The following is a 24574-nucleotide window of genomic DNA, read 5'->3' as shown; positions in this document are numbered from 1 at the left end:
CACACACACTCGAGTGCGTTTCTGACCCAAGTAGGTTGCAAGTTGGTTTTCCAGCCTCCACGCCATTGATATGCTGGGTGCCTTGGCATTCCATTTGCCCCTTCCCGTTCTGCAGGACATTATCACCCGCACTCCTGTCATCCCCCCACCTGCTGCTTTTGACAGCTGAGACCCCGACAACAAGGATATAGCCGATTGTGCGGTAGGGGCCAGCTCATGTCATTACCTAATCGCAGACAAAGGAGTCCTTAATTGCTGTCCCCCAATCGAAATTGCGCTGACAAACAAGGAGATGCTGGAAAACACAATGGCAAACATCAATACGTATTTAATAACTTGCCATAATGAATGGGGAGTGATAAATCAAATGTTGTTTCTGGCGAAGAAATGTCCTTTCGGAAGGCTTTTCCAATCATTTTTCCTAATGCACTTATAGAGTTTTGATTTCTGATTTACCTTTTTGCTTATTTCGGCACACGACTATACAACCATTTAAATATATGCAAATAAGAGCCAAAACTTTTCACAACACCACCATCGCCATCACCAGCATAACATTCTCAATTCCTTGGCGGCAGAATTCCATAAATAAACTTACGGAATGTTTCTTTCTGGCAACTTTTTGTCGCCGCAGGGACTGTCATTAACTGAGTCCATAAAAGTCACAGATTGTTTCATATCAGCTCCTCCGTCTATTATCCGTCTTCATCCTCATAGGAATGCCTCTATTACCTTAAAGATCTCACATTTTTAGTAGGGATTCAAAGTTCACATTTAAGCTGAAGACTTTTTAAGTGGCTCGAATCATTAATGAGTATTAAATATTAATAATAAAATAAAATACTAATAAAAAGGCAGTTTAAAACATAGCCGCCAAAAAAATAGTTAAGAAAAAAATATATAATTTCTATCTGCCATTAGCTCCTTTTTAAACCTTTCTGTGCGAATACAAAAAAAGAACAAAATCAATTTCCACAAATAATGTGGTTCGTTTTCTCACTTTTTACGGCTTATCCATTCTTTCACCGATTTACCGACCAAACCTCTTGTTTCATATCATTGATGTTTGACAGCAATCAGAGCGATAAAATAGATTGCCATTATCGTCAGTGGGAGCTATTGGGTGATTTCCATCTTTTTTCGCCACGGAGTGAATTTTTTCCGTATTTGCATTTCATTTAAAATCAATTTAGCAATCAGTCAGCCGCATTCTGTTAAACAGTAATTAACATAAATCAATTTGAATGCAGTTTGGTTATGTAAAAATGTTTATCCAACGGCCTGATGAGCTCACAGACGACATTAATTAGGCCAAACAAGAGAGGTAAAAAAAACGATTTGTAGGACGATTTTAAAAAGCAAATTATGTATTCAGTTCATTTAAGTTACGTTCGAGGGAGTTCTGACAAATAATACTTTGCTTTTGGTATCCTTCCTTGCTTTTTTGTTGTTGATAAGGTGAATGAAAACGCTGTTGTTATTTAATTTTTAATTTGTATTTATAACGGTCTAAAAACACTAAAATTAATTAAACTATTGAAGCTTGTACAAACTTTAAAAAATTAAATTTTCTCGCTTAATATGAATTTTCGATAACTTATTTATGGTCGTAAAAAGCTGTGCTCTGATTTTTATTCATTTTTATCCGCCACCCCACGAAGTGTCAAATACTTTGAAAAACTAAATTCGAGTAAAAAAGTAAATAATTAATTTGTAAACCGACATGAAAGTGAATGGGAAAAAATAAAATGGTTGCCAAAACAAAGCAAAACAAATATTGTGGCGCCGATAAAATCGAATACATGCGAAAATGTTGAGGTTTAATTCCTGTTAATTATAGATGATTTTATCAGCAGAGTAAGTCATTTAGCAAATCATTTATTTATCAGATGCTTTGCTATTGCTGAAAACATAATATAAAATTTCCGCAACTGCTTTAAAAACAATATTGTGTGTGCTCACCGTTTCGGATTCTATAAAACGAATTCCGATGGTAGGAAATATATTTTTGTACCATACACAACGACCAATAGTAGAAAGTCGATGCGAACTAATAATTTTTCTTGTGCCAGCTCGAAACCATTTACTTTCGAGACACAGGAACTGCATCCATTACATGCAATTGTATTTCGTTTTCGATGCCGAACTCTCATCGCCTCTGTCCTGTAAAACAGCACATATATATATAGAGGAAAGCATTACAACTAAAAACCAAAGTGTGAAAATATTGAATGCCTTGGCAGCAGCAGGATTGCCATTCTCGGTTCCCACCATAAAATACCCATTGTAAATAACCTACGCATCGGCAAGGACCTTCCTCTCCGACTGTTGCTCCTTGCAGATGCTGTTGTTTTTCTAGCTCCTTTCACTTTACACCCAAGGGAATAATTCGCATTATATACATATACATAGGTAGCAATGCATATATGTATGTACATAGAGCTGGAGCGGCAAAAAATACTTCAAGTGTTCGCAATAAATTCCTTTAAAGCTTTTAAGCCACAGCAGAAATGGCTGGCGAAAGGGTGAGCAGTGGGTTAAGAGACCATAGGCAAGGCTCTGGAATTACTTAAAATGCGCTTTTAGGGTTAAGCTTCAGCACCACCTCGCCTGCATCCATCATGGAGTGCTTAGGCACTTAAGCACTCCGGTTAGACCCTCGGGGTCTGAGTTTCAGGGCCATCTTGGAGTGCTGCCTTTTACGGACGCAAGCCAAAGACTTAGGATCATTTATGGGCTTGGTGCAATTTAAGGAGTATACAATATTGGAAACGTCCTAAGTTAGTATTTAGCCTACAGTGCCTAGATGAGCAACTTTAATTATCACGTGTATTTCGTTAAATAACACCCAAAATAAAAAAGAAATTGTTTGGAAGTAGATTCCACTATGAGTTAAGCTACCTTCACTAGTTTTTTTCTTTCCGTAAACCATAATTTGGCAAAGGCAGAAAGCACGCTGTAATTAAAATCAAACATCAATTTTGACTTTGGTTAAATTCCCCACAATCCTATTTAATCCCTTCTCACTTGAGGCACCACATGCATACGACTACCTAATACAATGAAATTTCAACATCCTTGAACGCCGATAGGTGACATTTCTCCACATCACAAGGAACAATAGAAGTCTCAATGCATTTGCTGCCTTTGTGCTTAATTGTAAATATTTTGCCACACACCTGATCCAAATACTTGCATACATATTTGGCCACACTAAAGAAAAAAGCAGAGTAAATTGTGGTGCATATTAGAAGAAAGTTTTTTTAAATGCGCAACTTATCGAAAAAGAATTGTTTAAAAGCTGTTTTTAACTGAGAAACATTAAGTAAAATGTATAATTTTCAATTAAATAATTTAACATAACGAATTGTGCGCTTATAAAGCTAATGTTGCACAATTCTGACAATTCACTAAAAAAATTTCGTTTATTAAAGTATTGATCTTGCCGGGTTTTGCTCAATGGAAACGTATGTATGCGCAAGTGATTGTATGAAACGATGTGGTGTGCTGCTTGGAGGAGTCCGTTCTCCATTGATTTTGGCCCTAGGTGCTAAGATTACACAAATTGCAATTTATTTGTTTGGGCAACTAAAGCCAATGCAGGGAATCGCTTATATATCTGGCCACAGCCCGCCGTCTCCCTCCGAATCTCACGCCTTCCATGTCCTGCACTGATTAATATGTCTTGTGTTTTGTGTGTATTTGCCCTTGTGTTTATGTTTGCATTTAACTGGCAAACTGGATTGAAATCGCTTCGAAGGGCCGAGCACCGCCCACTGCTCGCCGGGCTGCTCACCTTTCGGGAAGACCGACCGGATCCGGATTGTGATATGCATGACCTAGACAAATATTGTGCGTTTGCAAGCACTTTGTCATTGGAGCTGCTGCTGTCCCACCAGCACAGCTAGCCGGCACCAATGGACACATTTGTTATTTTGAAATATTTTGTTGATTTTGCCCGAGAAGAGTTTGCAGCAGGGACTCGCATTTGAGGTTTTCATTTGGCTAAAAGGGGGGACTGCACAGCCCATTTCTCATTTCCCTTCTTTCTTCGCCGCAGTGAGTGACACACTAATTGTCCTGCTTGTTGTGCCACCGAGATGCATTCACCATTTGCAATTGGTTTAACCGGGCGTTTGAGAGATTTAATATTGAATTATGGCTTTTGATTTATTTCACATTCACAATCTGTAATGGATTTATGTCGCCCTATTTCTTCTCTACGTGTCTCTATTTCCCTGATTGCCAAAAAGGGCACAGAAAAAGAATGTTAACGTAAACGCCGAAGCAATTGCAGCACATTTGCCGGACGGCACTTTGCCAAGAAAACTAAACTTTGCCCAGTTCTTGGCGAAGTCACCGAAATTACTTCTCTGGGTGTGAACAAAATGCAAATATTACACAGCTCATTAAGCCCGAATTGGATTTAGGCATCCACGATTTTTGCTCCTCAGAAATCTTGGCATCGCCAATTTTTTCAGCAAACTCTAGCGTAATTGGAAATGTCCTTAATGCTTAAGTTAATATTATGACTTTAACTTTAAATACTGATTTAACATTCTTTTTATTCTGTTGTGCTTGGATATGAAAGGAAAATGTACTTATATACATACCTCATAAATTAATGGGTTAACTACAGTTAATTATTTATTGTTGGATATATGCAAGATGCATATGGCAAGACATTCCGTTGAGGAAGAATGCCTTCATAATTTAAGTTATAACGCTGTGCTTAAGGATTAAATTTGAAAATAACTTCTAAGTTACATAATTGAATCTAAAGAAGCACTGATCCAGGTACTAGCTACACAAATCCCTATTCAATTGGCTTACTATTTTAGCCAGGTTTCCGAGGTCACTCATTGCGGCCTCTAGGTAATTTATAATGCCCGACTCCAATGTTAATTTACGTTTAATGAATTTTAATTTGGCCCTTCCTAGTCCCAAAACCACAAAGTGGCCGCGCTGCCACCCAACAAAATTGACAAATTACGTTCGGTTCGCAGAGTCCCTTCTCTAAAGTGACGGGGAAAAATGGAGTTTGGCCAGAGCACAGGACATTTTCGTCCTTCGTGTCCTGGGCCTTTTCAGTCCCACTTATTTTGTCACTGCCGCTGTTGTTTGTTATATTCTATTCCATTTCATTTTACTTTTTTCTTTAGTACGCTCGAAAGGTCGAAAATCGCGTTCCCTGTGTTTGTGTTTGCCTAATCAAAAATTTCAAACACGTTTTATATTGGCAACGCAAAAGTCATTTATTCAATTTGCAAACCAGTTTTACGTTGCGTAATCTAATCAAAAAGGTTGCGACTCAACTCGACTTTACTACAGCGATGAACTGGGTCTACAAATGTATATGGCTCTATACGAAAGCCACTATATGGAGATTCTTTGGGCGCCTGCCAAAATGAAAGCAATGGGCAAACAGTTCGAATGCTGAAAACTAAATATTGTCAAAGGGCTGACGTCATGGAAAACATTAGGGTATAGCAAATTTCCATTGGAGAAAATATATATAAAAGAAAGTGATTTAAAATCATTATGCAATTAGGTTTTGGGACACCATTCCTAAATTGAAGTAGGAAACATTTTGTTATTTATATATTATAAAACGTAGCCGAAACTTAAAAAAACTTCTAAACAACAAAATTATACCTAATTATAATAACAGATTTACTTAACAAATTAACGTTGTATATATATAACGTACTATATTTATAGTACATATTAACATATTTTCAGTACTCCTAGTAAATTGCCTATTTATTTTAAGGAAACTAAAGATTTGCTAAAGATTTTCAAATGTGGTGTTTGTTAAGACGTCGGTCAGTTTGGTGTGTCCCATGATGATGATTTTAGAAAGGACTCGTTTTTGTATGGTCGATGTTTGCTCACTTTTACCATACTGGTAAATGCTCAACTTTCCTGGGATTTCCAGTTGTAACAGTAGATAAGATCACTGAATTGAAAAATGTATTACTAAAATAATTTTTATGAAAAGGCGCAAGAAAAAAGTCTGCGGACTTATTTTAAAAAAGAACCCATGAAAAACAACTATGACACATTAGGAAAAATGTACTCTCATTTAATAATAATAATTAAATAATAAGTTTCATGGAAACCCTCCTTCCACCTAAAAGATTGCAAGTGCACATAAAGGCTTATCACATTTATTAAGAATTGCAACATGCATTAACTTTAATTCTCTCTTGATCAGCAGATAAGCTGCAGTTTCCCTCGACAAATAGGTATAAATACGCTCACATTTCCAGCCAAAGTCACAGTGTCTTCCAGCCTCTAAAGCCAAGCTAAAGATGTCTCCTAAATTCGCACTTGCAATCCTGCTCCTCAGCTGCGTTTTCCTAGGAATGGCCAATGCCCAGCTAAACAGGGTCCATCGGAAGAGTGTGCTTTATCCCGTCAGTACTAAATATTGCTATTGATTGGGCAAATATTTTAATCAACTTTTTATAATCATAACTAGGCGCGCCCTAGGATGAATGGGGAAAACCCTTTGCCGCCAAATTTCCCACCTGAGACTCCTGAAAGCAGTGGTGGTTTGACAACCGTGGACTGCACGCCCAATCTTCTGGCCAGTAACATCCGGGATACCAGGAAACCTAAGCCCAAGCTATAGTTGGAAATCGCTGATGGAGTCAAGAATAATTGAATTCAAATGATAAATTGAATTTTATATGAATCCTAAAGTATGCATTTATATTCGAAAATAAACGGATTGATAGAAAATGAAAATCCCAAAGAGGCTTTACAAATTTCGAAAATGGTAGTTAGTTAAACAAATTGTTTGAAGGTGGTCACATTTGATTCTCTGCATCTAAACAATATCCATTCAACGAGGTCCTTAAAAGCATATCATAGGCCTTGAAACTGTAACGGTCAAGAATCTTTTCTTGTTTGACGCCCAAGTATTTCGCCATATTCACTTTAAAAGCCGCTTCGAATGGCTTAAGAAATTCCCTTTACCACGACTCCGATTAATCGAAAATTTCTGGCCGGAAAACGTGTGAGTGCACATGGTGGCAACTGTCTGGAATGAACAAGTTGCTAGCCCAGGGACAGAAATCGGTGGATCGGGGGATTCCCGGGCTTCGAGCAGACGGACGTTGGCCGATTAGTGCTGCGAACATGAAAAACAGATATGCTAACGTGGCAAACAGCCGCAACCATCGGAGGTAGACCTGCCACGCCCACCGGCGTTCAGTACTGAGCCAATAAAGTGTTTAACATTTTCGTCCGTACATTTTAATGGGGAAATGAAACAATTTCGGTGCCAGCGACGGGTGAGGGGTGTGCCGTGGGCGGTGGGCGGTGGGCGGTGGAGGGGCGTGGCGCACAGCGGAATCCACGCCTATATGCAGATTAGGCGTGCATTTAACAATTTTACACTGCAGCGTCAAATCAAATGCCGAATTCCACGATCAAAAGGAAACTTGCTCGGAAGGCGACAAGCAAATTAGTCGTCACCATTTTGCGGCAGGCAACACGAACAATAGGAAACCACAAGCACTAAAGAAAGCAAATCTTATATTTTAGAATTTCCGAAAATTGTAGAATTCATTTTACTTAAATATTCTTATGACTATGACAAACATTAATTGGCTTAAAATCTGTCCTTGGTTTTTCCTGCCAGCATATTAAACGATCCACAGCTGCCACAACCACCTGATGATGACGAAAAAGATCCACCAAAATTTGAAGAAAAGTCCTCTCCAAATTCATATTTGCCAGAAATTACCGGACCACTTCCGGCCATTGAGCGGCTGTTTGTACGGCTTGTCTTTATCTACAGATAGTAAAGCTAGATTAAAATAATAATGTTGAGAGGTATGCTTACCTTCGGTATTTGAGGAAACCTTTGTCTAATTTGAAAAGGAGAGGCACTTTCGATTCCTAGGAGAAGAGTGCACAAAAGTAAAACAACAAGTCCAAGCTGAGGTGACATCTTAAGCTTAACAAGAGTGTTTTGAGGAAACTGATATCGGCACCGAAACTGTCGTCCCATTTATATAAATTTCAAAAGGCTTATCAGCAGGAGATGAAGAGCCTACAAAATTCCATTGGACTGAACTTTACTTTACTTACTTTTTACTCATGAACTTTACTGATTTCTTTGAACTTTACATTATTGGCGTTCAATGTTGACTGGCTCATGCTTTTCGTGGAAGCATTGCTTCCACTTAAAACCTATTATACTATTTATTAAGAATTGCAAGATGCATTAACTTTAATTCTCTCTTGATCAGCACATAAGCTGGGGTTTCCCTCGACAAATAGGTATAAATACGCTCAGATTTCCAGCCAAAGTCACAGTGTCTTCCAGCCTCTCAAGCCAAGCTAAAGATGTCTCTTAAATTCGCACTTGCAATCCTGCTACTCAGCTGCGTTCTCCTAGGAATAGCCAATGCCCAGCTAAACAGGAGCCACCTGAAGTCTGTGCGTTATCCAGTCAGTACTAAACATTGCTATTGATTGGGAAAATATTTTAATCAACATTTTTAATCATAACTAGACGCGGACTCGGATGAATGGGGAAAACCCTTTGCCGCCAAATTTCCCACCCTCGGCTGATATTCCTGAAAGCAGTGGTGGTTTGACCACCGTGGATTGCACGCCCAATCTTCTGGCCAGTAACATCCGGGATACCAGGAAACCTAAGTCCAAGCAATAGTTTTTAAACTAAAAAAATTTTACCGCTGAACCGAAGGGAAATACTGCGCAGATAGGGTCCACTATAATTGATTTTAAATGATAAATGGATTTTTATATGAAACATATTCGAATTTATTTATATTCGAAAATAAACATTAGAGCGACATTAAATTTTCTGCATAAAAAAACAAGAGTAATTTCTTCGACTAACAGATATCCGCTAATGAGAGTGCTAAAAGATTATTGAAAAATGTAGATAGACTTAGGCAAAGAAAAGACAAAAAAGTACATTTTTAAGATTGTGGGTTTTATACCTTTTTGGGTCTTGTGGGCGTTGTCAAAATATTTTTGGAATATCGATAGAAACAGGCAAATCAAATAATAAAATGGAAGAAAGAAAGTGGGCGTGACATGTTTTCGGCATATCAATAGAATAGATTACAATAGAAACACAAATACTAAAATGGAAAAAAACAAGATACCGTTAGTGATACTAGTGATAGAAATTTCAACTACATTTTTGGTAAATCGATAGAAATTGGCAAAAAAAAAATAAAATTAAAAATTTTCTTAGTGGCAGGTAACGCCGTTTTGTTGGCGTTGCAAGTGGGCGAGGCAAGATCTTTAACAAACTCTAGAACACTTGAGTTCTAGAAACGCCAAGCCTAAGCCTAACTTTCAAGCTTTTATAGTTCCGGAGATCTCGACGGTAATACGAACAGACAGATGGACAAGCTAGGTCGAACGAGATTCTGGCCAAAAATGTATATATACTTTATTTGGTAATATATCCTTTGCGAGTATCGGGTATAAATATTTATACAACATAGTTTTACAATATAAGTTCCTTACGAAAAAATACATAAATGGAAGCTAGCTTCAACATTACCTTTGCAGTAACTTGAACTATTTCTTCCACTTGTCCGACTCTTCTTTCTTTTTTTGTCTTATGTTATATATAATATTACATGTTTTTCAAATACCGATAGAAATTGGCAGATCTAATTATAAAACGAAAAAATATCAAACCTTATTTTAAAAAGAATGTGCTTAAGGGATGAGTTGGCCTAAGCTTCTGCTATGTTCCAAAAGTTGTTAGATGGAGTAAGATGGCCCAGTAAGCATATATAAATCGGCTTGCCGGTTGGCCGACACGTTGGGCATCATAATCTCCTTTTCTGCGCAATCTTTTATATCTGCAAAAAAATATTTTGCGGCGTCACTGAGATGGCGAGCCCCTACTAATTTTAAGCGATAAACTAGCTACAAGTCTTCATTTTAGGGATTTCTACTTTCCAAATTTCTTCCATTTTTTATAAAATATCCTTAGAATATACTCTGCATTTTCTGTTTATGAAGGACTTAACTATGGTACTGAACATTTTTCTCTAGACAACATTTTGAACACTAAGGACGGACTCTTATTACCTTTGCGCTTGTTTATTTTGCCTGTTTTTCTTATAAGAAAAATAAATTAATAAGCCTCTGAAAGAAAAATAAAATCCCAAAATAAGCTTTCAAATTTCCGAACATTTTACTCTACATCGTCAAACGCCGAATTCTACACTCAAAGGGAAACTTAATCGTAAGGCGACGAGAAAATTCTTGGATACCATATTGCATGGACATTTTTGGCTACACGAAAAATAGCTGGCACTAAAGGAAGTAAATCTTATATTTAGAATTTCCGAAAATTTTAGAATTCATTTTATTTAAATATTTTAATGATGTTGTCTTTATGATTTAGAATCTGCACTTGATTATTCCTGTCCGCCTATTAAACGATCCACAGCTTCTACAACCACCTGATGACGAAAAAGATCCACCAAAATTTGAAGAAAGGTTCTCTCCAGAAGTTACCGGACCATCTCCGTTCCTTTCCGGCATTGAGCGGCCGTTTGACCGGCTTATCTTTATTTACAGATAGTACAGCTAGATTAAAATAATAACTTTGAGATATTTATGCTTACTATCGGTATTTCAGGGAACCTTTGTCTAAATTTATTAGCAGAGGCAATTTCGATTCCTTGGAGAAGAGTGCACAAAAGTAAAACCACAAGTCCAAGCTGAGGTGACATCTTAAGCTTAACAAGAGTGTTTTGAGGAAACTGATATAGGCACCGATACTGTCGTCCCATTTATGTAAATTTCAAAAGGCTTATCAGCAGGAGATGAAGAGCCTACAAAATTCCATTGGACTGAACTTTACTTTACTTACTTTTTACTCATGAACTTTACTGATTTCTTTGAACTTTACATTATTGGCGTTCAATGTTGACTGGCTCATGCTTTTCGTGGAAGCATTGCTTCCACTTAAAACCTATTATACTATTTATTAAGAATTGCAAGATGCATTAACTTTAATTCTCTGTTGATCAGCAGATAAGCGAAACCCCAGCTTGACAAATAGGTATAAATACGCTCAGATTTCCAGCCAAAGTCACAGTGTCTTCCAGCCTCTCAAGCCAAGCTAAAGATGTCTCCTAAATTCGCACTTGCAATCCTGCTCCTCAGCTGCGTTCTCCTAGGAATGGCCAATGCCCAGCTAAACAGGGGCCATCGGAAGACTGTGCTTTATCCCGTCAGTACTAAATATTGCTATTGATTGGGAAAATATTTTAATCAACTTTTTATAATCATAACTAGGCGCGCCCTAGGATGAATGGGGAAAACCCTTTGCCGCCAAATTTCCCACCTGAGACTCCTGAAAGCAGTGGTGGTTTGACCACCGTGGATTGCACGCCCAATCTTCTGGCTAGTAACATCCGGGACACCAGGAAACCTAAGCCCAAGCTTTAGTTGGAAATCGCTGATGGAGTCTTGAATTGAATTTTATATGAATCCTAAAGAATGCGAAAATTCGAAAATAAACGGATTGATAGAAAATTAAAATCCCAAACAGGTCTTACAAATTTCTGAAATGGTAGTTAGTTAAACAAATTGTTTGAAGGTGGCCACGTTTGATTCTCTAAACAATATCCATTCAACGAGGTCCTTAAAAGCATATCATAGGCCTTGAAACTGTATCGGTCAAGAATCTTTGTCGCCATATTCACTTTAAAAGCCGCTTTGAATGGCTTAAGAAATTCCTTTACCACGACTCCGATTAATCGAAAATTTCTGGCCGGAAAACGTGTGAGTGCACATGGTGACAACTGTCTGGAATGAACAAGTTGCTAGCCCAGGGACAGAAATCGGTGGATCGGGGGATTCCCGGGCTTCGAGCAGACGGACGTTGGCCGATTAGTGCTGCGAACATGAAAAACAGATATGCTAACGTGGCAAACAGCCGCAACAATCGGAGGTAGACCTGCCACGCCCACCGGCGTTCAGTACTGAGCCAATAAAGTGTTTAACATTTTCGTCCGTACATTTTAATGGGGAAATGAAACAATTTCGGTGCCAGCGACGGGTGAGGGGTGTGCCGTGGGCGGTGGGCGGTGGTCGTTGGGCGGTGGAGGGGCGTGGCGCACAGCGGAATCCACGCCTATATGCAGATTAAGCGTGCATTTAACAATTTTACACTGCATACATTTAGGCGACTGGCGGGAGAATCGAAATCCTCAGCCGGAGTTCCCATTCACTTGCCGTGGCTGTTGCATCAATAAATTAAATGCAGATTTCCATTTTCGTACATGCAAGTAAGCCAGCCCAGCGAATTCGGTTCAATATCGTGGCAACCAGCTCGGCAGTTAGGACGGCCAGGGAAATTGTTGCATGCAGTTAATTATTTTGCACGGGTTTTTGTGCATTGCAACATCCACTTGCCCCGGCTACTAATTGAAATAAAACATGCCCGGCACCGGGTTTAATTAAATAAGACCAAAGGCACGAAGTTGTTCCATCCGACTTTAACTTAAATAACCTTAATTTTACTTCCCCTGGCATTATGCGAAAAACTAGTGGTGTAAGGTAAAATGCGGTTTTACTATTGCCCCTCGCTTTTAATCAACATGATTCCTTTTTTCCGCAAATCAAATGCCGAATTCCACGCTCAAAAGGAAACTTGATCGGAAGTCGATGAGAAAATTCTTCGATACCATTTTGATGCAGGCATGGACATTTTTGGGCAACACGAACAACAGGAAATCAGCAAGCACTGAACAAAACAAGTCTTATATTTCAGAATTCATTTTATTTACATTTTCTTGAAGTTTTTACAGCCGTAGCAGCCAACTGGTGGCTTTCAATAAAGCTTGATGGATTAAGAGAAGGTCGGTCATCAGTGGAAATCCGGGACCAGTAGTCAAACTAATTAAGAAAATCCCTGAGGCATCCAAGGTTCGGCCGCCAATCTGGTACAGTTAAAAAAGCTGAATTAAAACAATTATTTTGAGAGGTTTGCTTAGGTTCTGTTTTTGAGCTGCCATTTGTGGAAATCGATAAGGCACTTTCGATTCCTATTAGAAGAGATTAGAAGAGTCCTAGCTGAGGCAACATCTTTAGCTTAACAAGAGTGTTTTTCGCGAACTGATATTGTAACTTTCGCATCATTTTTACAGTTTTTAAAAGTCTTATCAGAGTGACTTATGAAGATAAAACAAAATTCTATTAAGCCACATGGGCTCCATCGATTTCTTCTAAGTTGCTATCAGCGGTTAATATGAAGGCAAACTTCCAGATAATCGATAATCCAGCATGGGAAAAGATCCGTTCTGTAAAAAATAAGAAGTGGGTTTTTAAAATTCCCTTAATTACTCATTTATACTGGGTCTTACGACAGTTTTGTTTATTAGTAATTCATAATATTCTCCCGAATATTTACAGTGCACTGCATAGGGTCCATGCAAGCACACACACACGGGCTTTGGCCAACTCTTGGGGTAACCAAATCCAATTGGCCAACATTCGTATGCGATTTCAGAAACCAAATCTGGTAATGGAAGGGTGAGAATCGAGACCAGGACTATACGTGTGATAAATAAGGCTTTCGGGGGTCAGCTCTTTCCTACCTCACCGTTGTCCGTTTACCTGGCGCCATTTTGGGCTATTCCCCACAAAACTTTCAGCTTCCAAACTTCAGTTCAGACAACAAGTTTCCTTTCGCCATTCGCTTTTGCATTTTTTGTGTGCTGGTTTTGTGGTCTCCGCTTTTCACCGGCTCGGATTCGTCCTCAGCTTTTAGTGAAATTTGCATTTTGCTTGATTTACGGAAAGATTTGAGGCTACTGCAACGCAACTTTGATGTGTGTATCAATTTAGCCAAGTGTTTAGGTTAAGGATTCGGATTGCATTCGACCTGGCCTCCCATGTTGTTTGTCCTGGCAAACATGTAGTTATTGCTGTAGTAGGTGCTTTTTGGAAAGCGAATACTGAAGAACGAGCATGCCAAACGCTGATAGCGTGACCGCACAGATAAGTCAATTGACACTGCATTTGCTTTCCCATACTTTCCCAATTTTAAGATACAAATTAAAGCAGACACATTTCGAGGTATTCCTAATAGTTTAGGTCAAACTTGCAGTTGATAAAAGCAGCATGGACATTCCTGCACGGGCTTGTGTTTTACAAATCAATTATTTACAATTAAAGTTCTCTTAAAGCATCAATTATGTGAAATGCTTACATTTCAATAATAACATTTCCTTGCACACACAGTTGTCCGCAACATTTAATTGCATCTTCTCGTGGAAGCCCCACCTTAAGCGCGCATTCACTTCGCATAAAAAACGTGCCACACTTTGTGGCCGTAATTTGCTTGAGCGGTCTCCTAACGACTTTTCTCACAAAAGTCATAACCTGCGAGGCAGACAAACGCAGACGAACAAACAAACCAACGACTTAAGTGCAAACAATTAAAAGACAAACAGCTCAATGCTGGCTCACACCCAAAAATGCCGGCTAGCGCACACCCACACATACGGATTCGCAAACAAGGACTTTGCAGGATGTGGATGGTTTTGGGGCGCGACTGAAGCACAAGTTTTTTCTGCCGGCTCAAAAGTCGGGCTATGACATCTGAGTTTGAGTTTCACACACTTTGCCAGCAGAGATTGTAAATGAGAAGTTTTTACGGAAGCGGTGTGTGGATTCGAGATGGCTACGTTTGAAGACAAGTGGCACTGTGTTCAAGAAACTAATAAAATGTGAATAATTAATGTTTTCCTGCGCATTTAACAAGCAATGTGCCTTAAAGATTTTAAAATAATATACAAAAAATCGGAAGGAGTATGAAATCTTATTCTTTCAGATGTAATATAATGAATCAGAAGAACATAACTTAAGAAGGACTGAGGAAAGAATAATTAAAGACAAGCTTCGGGAATTGTTTCTTAAAAAAATAACATTGTATAAATTGAAATTGAAGCTTATTCCGTTGCATAGACAGAGTTCAAAAGAACATATTGGCTCCAAAAACATTTTTGAAGATGTACGCTAATGGCATTCCCCTTTTGACATTTGTCATGTGTCTCCAAAGAGCATTCAGCAAAATTTTCAGGGAATTTCAGCATTCTGTTGTATTAAAAACCACCTCATTTCATTGCATATATTAAGTGCGTAGAACGTGTCAGAATCTGGGACTGTCTTACACTTTTGCACTTGGTCCTTTTCTCTGGCATGTCATTCAATCATTTCTAAAGGTGGAGGAGCGTCAACACATTCCTCGTAATAAAATGCCCGACAATCTGGCTCGTGTTGGAATTTGGAATTTTGATTTTTCAGGTAACGTCAACACGGAGAAAAGGTGAGTGCTGGCAAATGGGAAATGGAGGAGCGAATGGTGGAGTGGGGCTAATCTCCTGGCGACCGCCAAACCGCACATTAGCTGGGGATGTGCTGGGAAATGCTCTGCAAACATTTGGGCCTGACAGCGACCAAAAAATCGTGCATTGACGATGATAACGTGCTGGCCCCAGCTGACATCGCCACGTCCATCGACCATCGGTCCCTGCATATTCACGCCGCATTAGCGCTCGGTGACCAGCGTTCCGGGCCTGCAAACCGGACACAGAGGAGCGCATTTGGGTTTGGGTTTGGTTTCGGCATTTCGGGTTTCGGGTTTCGTGTTTCGTGTTTTTGGGGCGGGTCTGAAGCTTGTGGCTCCCGCCGCTCTGCCTCGGTTGATGCTTTTGACACGATCCACTGATTTCCGGGCCACCCGTTGGCCCACCCAACTGAATTTTTGAAATGACGTCGGCATGGGAGGCACTCGGTCCAGCCACCTCGAATCGGCCAACTTGCTAGCTAAACATATGCTAATCGGCTTGTTTGCCTCAGGTGGGGCAGATGCAGGTGAAATGCTGTGAAATGCATCAAATGTCTGCGGCTCGTTGTCCAACTTGCAGCAAGCAACTGCAATGTGCTTGCACTTACTTGCTTTGAATTCACTAAAAACTGCGTTCTTTAATAACCATGAAATATAATTAATTTTCTTTAAAGAATACACAACAAATTTCGTAAACCGAAACTATAATTGAAGGGATTTAGCCTTTAAAAGCTAATTAACAACTGATTTTGCAAATGTATATTTGTATTTACATTTTAAAACAAACCAACACTCTACCGCAAACTTCCCATCGTGTCGAGTGTCGTGTGTCGTGGGGTCGTGGGGATATAAACGAAAGTTGAACCTCCGCTCACAATCTGACAAGCGGTAAAAATAATATCTTTTATTAGCATAATGAAGCCATAAACAGTGCCGTAGTTAACCCGCAAAGTCAACAAGTCAACAGCACCAGATAAAATCATCAGTCGCCCACATTAACTTCAATTCGCTCCCTCGCACACGCACCATTGCATTCTGAAGCTCCTGCACTCGGCACTCCCTTTGGCCCCGATAAGCGATCTCAAAAAAAGGGAGCCCCATGCAACCCATTCAACCCATTTACATGCAACGCGGGCAGGGCGGAAACGGAAGTGCCGAGGCAGCTCTGAAATAATATCAAAAATGGCTGCCGGAGGCGGCAACAAAAAGTTGCAGCTGGTCACAAATCATCTTAGGAGCTACGTGCTGCAGCCGATGCCAGTGTTGTAAAATGCTAACGAGCCCCGGCAACCTTTATTGTCCTGGCACGCCCACTGGCGCTTCCCCCGGCGGGCCACCCCTTCGTCCTGCATCCCATCATCAACGTCGTCCTTGTCGTTGTCGCCGATGTCGTCGCTTTGAGTGACTTTGGCATGAATGCGGAAGGTGGCCGGCAGCTAATTTAGCTGCCTTTGCAAAGTCAGCGGCATTTCATTTCGTCGGATTATCCGCGGCTGGTGTTCTGGCAATAGGGTTCTCGAAAGGTCCTAGAGGCAGTGAAACAATTTTGGAATGGCAATAGTCTAAGCACCTTTTAGAAAACTTTGAAAACCAATAAGACTGTACTTCTTTTGGAGTATTACCTAAAAAGTCCCACCATTAAATGGGCTATTATGCATAACTGTGTTCGTAAATTAATAATTTTTTAAAGAACTAAGCGTAACTACCGAAAACGGAGAGTCCTTTTTGAGAAACGGAATCCCGGAACTCCTTGCCAAAGTTACCGTCTACGTCTCAGTTTCGGCGAACAGCAGCTGCTGGCACCTGTGAGCAGCACGGGCAACTCGGGCAACTCGGGCAGCAGTTGCAGGCTGCAACTATAAAATACCAATTTACTCCGCAAGCAGTTAGTATACTTTCTTGGCAACGGGACTCGCCTGCCTGCCGTTCTTCCTGCCATCCTGCCGCACAATCCCTACTCCGGTTCCGATTTCGGCTGGCATTCGCTGCCATTCGCTTCCATTCCTGCCCTGAATCTGGAAAGGATGCTGGCGGTACGACGAGTGCATGCGGCTGGGTTTTCCTCGCTCTGCTCTCTGGGCTTTCTTTTAGCCAGAGCCATTTTATGTATTTTTATGGTAGGTTGCAGCCACTGACGCTGCTGCCGCTTGGCCCGGAAAGCGGAAACCGAAAATTGCTACTTATTATGTTACTAACTTTGTGTTGCCAACGCCGCTCGACTCCTTCTGTCCCAACTCCTTGTGTATGTCTGCGTGCGTGTTTGTGGAGCTATGTAGACGGGGCTCGTTGTTGGCTGGTGTGATAATGTCAGGTTTTGTTAAAATTAAATTGCATGTCTTGCTGCGTTGAAGTTAAATTATGGCCTCCCAGGGTCGAAGGTGTGGCATTCAACTTTACATCTCCAACTGGGAATAGTTTCACGAAAAACTTTTCACCTGGAGTATCTGGCATTCAGCTTTAAACAGCCCGTAGAATACAGCTCTGGGGCATATAAAAAATAATAGAAACACAGACACATACGCACAGAAAATTTCGTAAGGACATCAAACAATTTTTTAAAGACCCATGTTGACTATTTTTTGTTTTTTTTTTGTTTTTTTTTTTTGACGTTTTCACATTTCTTTCTCGCAGTTTCCCAGCGGGGTAGCAGAAATATAACATTTTTTGCGTTTCACCGCAAACAGTATGCAACAGATTTTTTCTTAGCCACATGGTGCCAGGACAAAAACAGTCGACCATTTTTGCGAGCGCGCTCCAGCGCCAAAATGTATGCAATGTTTCCTTTTACTTCCACTCTCCCCTTATTTTTTAGTTGACTGCGATAACCACACGCTGTGATTTTTACCGGCATTACGAAATATTAACAGCATACGGCATACATGGGAAACACGATTTTTGCTTTTTAAGGCAACCAGCTACTGATGGAGGAGGGAAAATTTGAGTAATGGCTGTTTGATGCCCCTGAGAATTGCTTTGTGGTAATGGACTTGTCTTGGAAGTGAAAGCACGCATGTGCGAAAATAAATGGAAAACAATATTGTCATTCAAAGTAATTTTTTAATTCCATTGAAATATTTTACTGGAAAACCATTTTGATAAATAAATAATCGAAAATTAATTAAATATAAATGCATGTCGGTACTAAAAATACAAACTATATGCTGCGATCTTGATGAAGGCCTGAAACACAAAAGAGTGAAACACCAACATGTTTGCCTAACAATTAAAATAAAGCCTTATTTAGATCCATCATCGACTGTCCTTGACCTTGACAATAGCGAAGCGATGCAATCCCTCTCATGGATCCATCTGGAAATGTTTTTCCCTAAAGTATCAACCCTATTGGCAAGCCTTAGCTGCAACCCATGGCAGCATTGGCCAATATGAAAAACAACACGTTTCCAGGCAATAAATCTTGGACGGCGAATGTTTTGCACGTATGCGGAAGGAAGAAAAACTCCGGAGACTAGACGAGAAACACATGCAACGCATGACAGACAGGAGACGCGTCGCATTCTGGGTTTTTATTTGTATTTTTATTTTTTCCATGTGCATTTAAGAGAATAGTATCGCTGTGATCCTTGAAATTAGTAGACAATTATGGCAAGCAAATTTGCAAAAGGGAAAATAGCCCTTCCATTTTCAATTGGAAATTCCAGCACGCCGTCCTCCGTTTGCTCCGTAATTTATTGGCTTCCCTGCAAAATTGTTTCCGAACACCTCGAGCGAGTGTATTTGGCCAAACTGTCCCTATATTTGCCGCGCCAAGGAAGGCAAACATTAACGAATGTTCAAGCACCTCCGTATCAATATCAGTCCGCTGCCACGCCCCCTTTTCCATCCGGTTCGTGTATCTCTAAATTGAGTACGTGTTGTTCTAGCTGTTGAACGTGTTTCGGTAAGTACTTGGGCCAACACGAGTGTGTGTGTGTGTGTGTGGTTGGACGTGTGTGTGTAGGGATGTTGGCAACATATTTCTTTCAGTTATATGGTTTTCCAAACGTGTCTGATTGCCCTCTAATGGCATTTTATTGCATTTATTAAAAAGAACTTAAGGCTAATTCAAAAATCAGGCAATTAGATGCTTAAGTGGTATTGCTTGAAAAGCCTTAAACACCTAAGGGAATCCAAACGCGTTAGTGACTGTAATAAATAATACAAATTTGGATTTGTTTTTGAATTGGAATATCGATAGCAACCTTTTACATTTAATTCCTAAGCTAAATACCTTTTCGAAATATAATTATTGTTCAGCATTGCTTATCCTGTTATCGCCATAGAAGTAAAATGTGGAAATGTGGTCAAATTTAAATTAGAATTTATTCATTCATTATTCAAAAATTTATTCACTTGCTAATTTTGAATGTGAGTCCGACAATAAAAACTTTGCCGCTAAATCAGCACTGGGTAATTTAGAATTCTGGCATAAATTTAGGCATAATCAGAAGGGGTAAGCCCCTCTAGGATGTGGCAGCGCCACTCAGGGTATTAGCCGAAGGATAATAGGATCGCATGAGCATACAACGCTCCCGATCGATGAAAAGGCTACGCCTCTTCAGCATGATCTCCCGTTCAAGTCGGGCACGGGAATTCACTAGGTCCGTCTTGACCCGCTCTGCCTCCTCAAGCTCATGAAGAAGGGCCGAAACGCTGCTCTGGATGGTGTGCACCCCATCGATGAGCTCCTGCTGGGCCAAGTCCCGGCAGTTCTCCACATTTGGCCGATAGCTGCGGTTGTCCATGCGCGTTTGGGCCACCTTCATGGAGGCATCGAAGGAACTAATGCGACGCTTCATTTGCTCAATGCGGTTCTCCACGTCGGCTAGGCCCTGCAGGATATTCTTGAGATCGTTCTCGAACCTTTGCACCGCTTCTTGGGTGCAGTTGATCCTGGAGGTCAGGGCCTTTTCAACGACATCGGCCTGCGTGCGAATATCTCTGGCCGCGTTCATCATTGTCGAGTTCAATGTGTTGCGCAGGGTCACCGACTTGAGGCGACACTTTTCGCATTCGTCCAGGGTCTCCATGCTGAAATGTTCCCAGTACTTTTCGGATGCTTGTTCTGGTGGCTGGCGCACAGCTCCCGGTCGAAACATGATCGTCCTGGAGCAGTTATTTAGCCCGGTATTCACGGTATCAATCTCGTAGGCCTCCTTTTTGTCACTCCAATCGTATTCCAGGCGCTGCCTAGCCGTGCGATTCTCAACCTGCTGCGTATTGAAGTCATCCAGCGTTTTCATCAACAACCTTCGGATTTCAGCGATGAGGGCCAGCTCGTTGACCAGCTCCTCCTCCACCTGGTCGCGTACCAGCTCGGTATCTGGTCGTGTGGCCCTCTTCTCAATGCACTCCTTGGCTATGGATTCCGGTACGCCCAGAACCACCATGGACTTCCGCAGCTTAATCCGCTCCACTTCCATAGTGGATATCTCATCGGCCATCGCCTTGATGGCGTTCTCCAGGGTATTCTTCCATTTACCAATCAACTGCGAACGGATCCTAAGTTTGTCGGTGGTTTCCTTTTGCGACTTGGCCACCAGGGCAGAGAGCCTTAGGAATTCGGTGGTCGAACTGAAGCGGTTTCTGTGGATTAGATTTCGCAGTTAGGCGGTTTAGTAACTCGAGGTCCTTAAATTCTGTATGCGTACTTATCCGCCCTGCCCAAGCTTCCGTTGACGACCTGCACAGTCTCGTGGTTCCTGGTCCGCCATTCATTGGGACTGTATCGGGTGATCGAGTAGCGGTCCACAACGGGTCTTGTGCCTGTTATCCCGGCCATGGGGCTCCAATCTACTTTGCCCGATGCCCAAGGACCAATTGGACCCATGGGCATTAGCTGGTCCTTGTGGGGCAACTCATCCCCCTGTTGGGGCAAGTAGCACGGTGGATTTCGCAAATCGTCTGCTTCGGGGTCCATGGAACGCTGTCCAGAAATGGGGGAAAATTATATAAATTAAGAATATATAGAATAAGTTCTTTGACTCAGCTCACCGCAAACTGCACTTCCTCCATTTTGAGTGGCTTGTGCGATTGATTATACTGTTCAGCACGCATGTCGGCCAACTGCATCTGTTGTTGGTCAACTCCTGCTTGGAGATCCGCCTGCAGCTTCTGATGCTCTTGGGCAGAACCCATGATATTTTGGACCAGGTGCTGTTGGGCGGCCTCATCGGGGTGAGGCGTCAAGGCCACTAGGGCGGGCTGTGGGGGCTTTTTCAGTCGGTGGGAGGGCGGTTCCGTTGGCAGGGGACAGATTAGCGGAGCCGGGCAAGCGGAGCCCGGATTTAGCTCGATGGTCTTGCCCCTACACTCGGGATTCGCCTCCGGCGATTTTTTCTCCAAGCAATTCATTATGGCTCAACTTACGACTAAATTGCGAAAATAAGAAAATATCACGTGGATTGTAAAGTGTACGAATGACTTTCGTCTGGTGTTGGGCACAGACTAATATTGAAAATTTTGGACGTTTGTTTGAAGGGCGCAAACAAAGAAATGGGTTGCTGGGGTGCCTCATTGTTAAGTTCGGCTTATTGGCAACGGTTACTATATTGTATTGTGTGTTTCGAGTAAAAAGTTGAATGTATTTTTAGAAAATAGCATACCATTTCTGTACTTTTTATGTATTTTAATTTAATTAACACTCTAATAAAGAATACAACGATATATTAAACATAACCTATCTCTTCTGTTTATAGGATTACTTGCCCAATGAGCACTTGGAATTTAGAAGACAATCCAGTTAAGTTGGGACTTTACCTATCCCTTCGCCATATTCTGGAAAAACATGATGGAGAACTCAAGGACATTGCTGGGCTTGTACCGCAGCAGATTGAGCACATAATCCTGCATAAAATCGGCCAGCTGTGAATTGCTGCTCAGATAGCTGGTGGCATTCTCGTAATTGAGGGCTTTGAGCTCCCGGAACTTGCGAGACAGCTGTTCATTTTGGCGCCACATCAGTTCCAATTTGGGCAGGATGGGTTCCTTTCTCTTCGGTGGCATGCAGGCGGCATGCAATAAGTAGTTATAGCCGCGCCAATAGTGCAGAACAATCCGACCCTCAGGACTCATGAAGGTCTCGGCCACATCCTGCAGTTCGTCGTTGAAGCACTGCTGGGTGAAGATGTGCACGACATTCTTGTATGTGCGATAGAAAATGCGCACCTCCTTGCGCTCCTTAGAAACAACCAGATTGCAGCGCAGGACTCGGCCATACAAATTCATTGTGTAGTACTCGAAGTTGCCCACGAAATTGTTGCACACCAGGTGGCGCATCAACAGCATGATACCGCCATCCAGGACGAACACGTGATCGCGATCCTTGATATCGATGCGAGCCTTGAAGCGCTGCACTTCCTCGTTGATTTTGGTTTCGCGAATAGCGGTGAGCATCAAATCGGCATGGTTTCGCAACTCCAGTGTCTTTTCCACCCGAGTATTATCGATTCGATCGAACTCCGATCTCTTCTCGCAGATGAGAAGGAACTTATCATCGTACTTCCCCTTCAACTGGTGGCCACATTCCGTCAGACCCTTGCCCTTCTTCATCTTGCTGCTGCTGAAGATCACATAGCCATCGTACGATTCCTCCACATTCAAACAGAACCGTCCAATCTGCTCAAGTTCCCGCTCAAAGAAGATTTTTAGGTTTTCATTCAGCTTGCAGTTCGTATTCCGCAGCTTTGATATAAACAACTGTTCCTTGAAAATGATGGCCTGTTTGGTGGGCAAAAACTGCTTGGGATTGATGCCCCAGTCGCACACCTTAAACTGATCATCCGACGGCTCAATCGGTCGCAAAAGGGCCGAAATGATACTCGACACACTGATCTCATCCTGGGCATCCAGCTTGTCCAGCTCCTCGCAGGCATCGTTGGCGGCACGCTTCTTGCTTGGATCCCGAAACTGTTCCATGTCACAGGTCACGAAGAGCGGCGGATCCAGCCGCATATCCTGTTGTCCTTGAGCATCTGCGGCGAGTTTTTTAATATTTACTTCCTAAATTTGAAGTTAGTTCTTACCCATTCTTCGGGTTTCACAGTCTAATTTCAGTGTTTATAAGTTAAGCTCCCCCAAAATGTCAGTCTGAGTGTAACCAGTAAAAGTTTTAAGCCATAGCTAGCTTGACCGATTTATGGCTAATATTTTTACACCCATTACTCGTAGAGTAAACGGGTATACTAGATTCCTTGAAAAGTATGTAACAGGCAGAAGGAAGATGTCCGAAAGCTGAAGTTCTACACTCCATAACTCAACCTATCTTAATCTGATTTTGAAGTGACATACCTCTAAATGTTTCTGGCGCAATTCTCTAAAAAACTGCATTCAAATTTAGAAATTTATTTTTATTGCATTTTTTTGTAGTTTTTCTGATGTATAATGTTGTAGAAATTCAAAGAAACTAAGAAATGTCCCATATCCGAAGTTCTAAACTCCATAACTCAACTTATCTTAATCGGATTTTGAAGTGGCATACCTCTAAATGTTTCTCGCGCAATTCTCTAAAAAACTGCATTCAAATTTAGAAATTTATTTTTTTTTAATTTTTTTCCAATTTTTCTGATGTATAATGTTGTAGAAATTCAAAGAAACTAAGAAATGTCCCAAATCCGAAGTTCTAAACTCCATAACTCAACTTATCTTAATCGGATTTTGAAGTGGCATACCTCTAAATGTTTCTCGCGCAATTCTCTAAAAAACTGCATTCAAATTTAGAAATTTATTTTTTTTTAATTTTTTTCCAATTTTTCTGATGTATAATGTTGTAGAAATTCAAAGAAACTAAGAAATGTCCCATATCCGAAGTTCTAAACTCCATAACTCAACTTATCTTAATCGGATTTTGAAGTGGCATACCTCTAAATGTTTCTGGCGCAATTCTCTAAAAAACTGCATTCAAATTTAAAAATTTATTTTTATTGAATTTTTTTGTAATTTTTTTGATGTATAATGTTGTAGAAATTCAAAGAAACTAAGAAATGTCCCAAATCCGAAGTTCTAAACTCCATAACTCAACTTATCTTAATCGGATTTTGAAGTGGCATACCTCTAAATGTTTCTGGCGCAATTCTCTAAAAAACTGCATTCAAATTTAGAAATTTTTTTTATTGAATTTTTTTGTAATTTTTCTGATGTATAATGTTGTAGAAATTCAAAGAAACTAAGAAATGTCCCAAATCCGAAGTTCTAAACTCCATA

General features: G+C 40.8%; 4 protein-coding genes across 4 annotated transcripts; 2 read left to right on the top strand and 2 right to left on the bottom strand.

Annotated features, from left to right (window-relative positions):
• Window positions 1-6307: 6307 nt before the first annotated feature.
• LOC113564060 lies at window positions 6308-6637 on the top strand. Its single transcript, XM_026978469.1, has 2 exons — window positions 6308-6419; window positions 6485-6637. The coding sequence occupies exons 1-2, from the start codon at window positions 6315-6317 to the stop codon at window positions 6635-6637; spliced, it is 258 nt and encodes an 85-aa protein (XP_026834270.1). The 5' UTR covers window positions 6308-6314.
• A 4509-nt stretch (window positions 6638-11146) lies between these two features.
• LOC113564059 lies at window positions 11147-11469 on the top strand. The gene is made up of 2 exons (XM_026978465.1): window positions 11147-11251; window positions 11317-11469. Exons 1-2 carry the CDS (start codon window positions 11147-11149, stop codon window positions 11467-11469), a joined length of 258 nt encoding a protein of 85 aa, XP_026834266.1.
• Window positions 11470-19702: 8233 nt separating this feature from the next.
• On the bottom strand, window positions 19703-21866 carry LOC6542977 (tektin-4). The gene is made up of 3 exons (XM_001968963.3): window positions 21368-21866; window positions 21025-21299; window positions 19703-20959 (listed from the first exon to the last, which is right to left on the bottom strand). The coding sequence occupies exons 1-3, from the start codon at window positions 21725-21727 to the stop codon at window positions 19837-19839; spliced, it is 1758 nt and encodes a 585-aa protein (XP_001968999.1). The 5' UTR covers window positions 21728-21866; the 3' UTR covers window positions 19703-19836.
• A 134-nt stretch (window positions 21867-22000) lies between these two features.
• LOC6543170 lies at window positions 22001-23483 on the bottom strand. The gene is made up of 2 exons (XM_001968962.3): window positions 23398-23483; window positions 22001-23346 (listed from the first exon to the last, which is right to left on the bottom strand). Exons 1-2 carry the CDS (start codon window positions 23399-23401, stop codon window positions 22133-22135), a joined length of 1218 nt encoding a protein of 405 aa, XP_001968998.1. The 5' UTR covers window positions 23402-23483; the 3' UTR covers window positions 22001-22132.
• Window positions 23484-24574: the final 1091 nt, after the last annotated feature.

Source organism: Drosophila erecta, unplaced genomic scaffold, assembly GCF_003286155.1.
Source record: "Drosophila erecta strain 14021-0224.00,06,07 unplaced genomic scaffold, DereRS2 tig00000055-arrow-pilon, whole genome shotgun sequence".
NCBI lineage: Eukaryota > Metazoa > Arthropoda > Insecta > Diptera > Drosophilidae > Drosophila > Drosophila erecta.
Note: the sequence above shows the minus strand (reverse complement) of the source record. Positions and strands in the feature narration are given on the sequence as shown.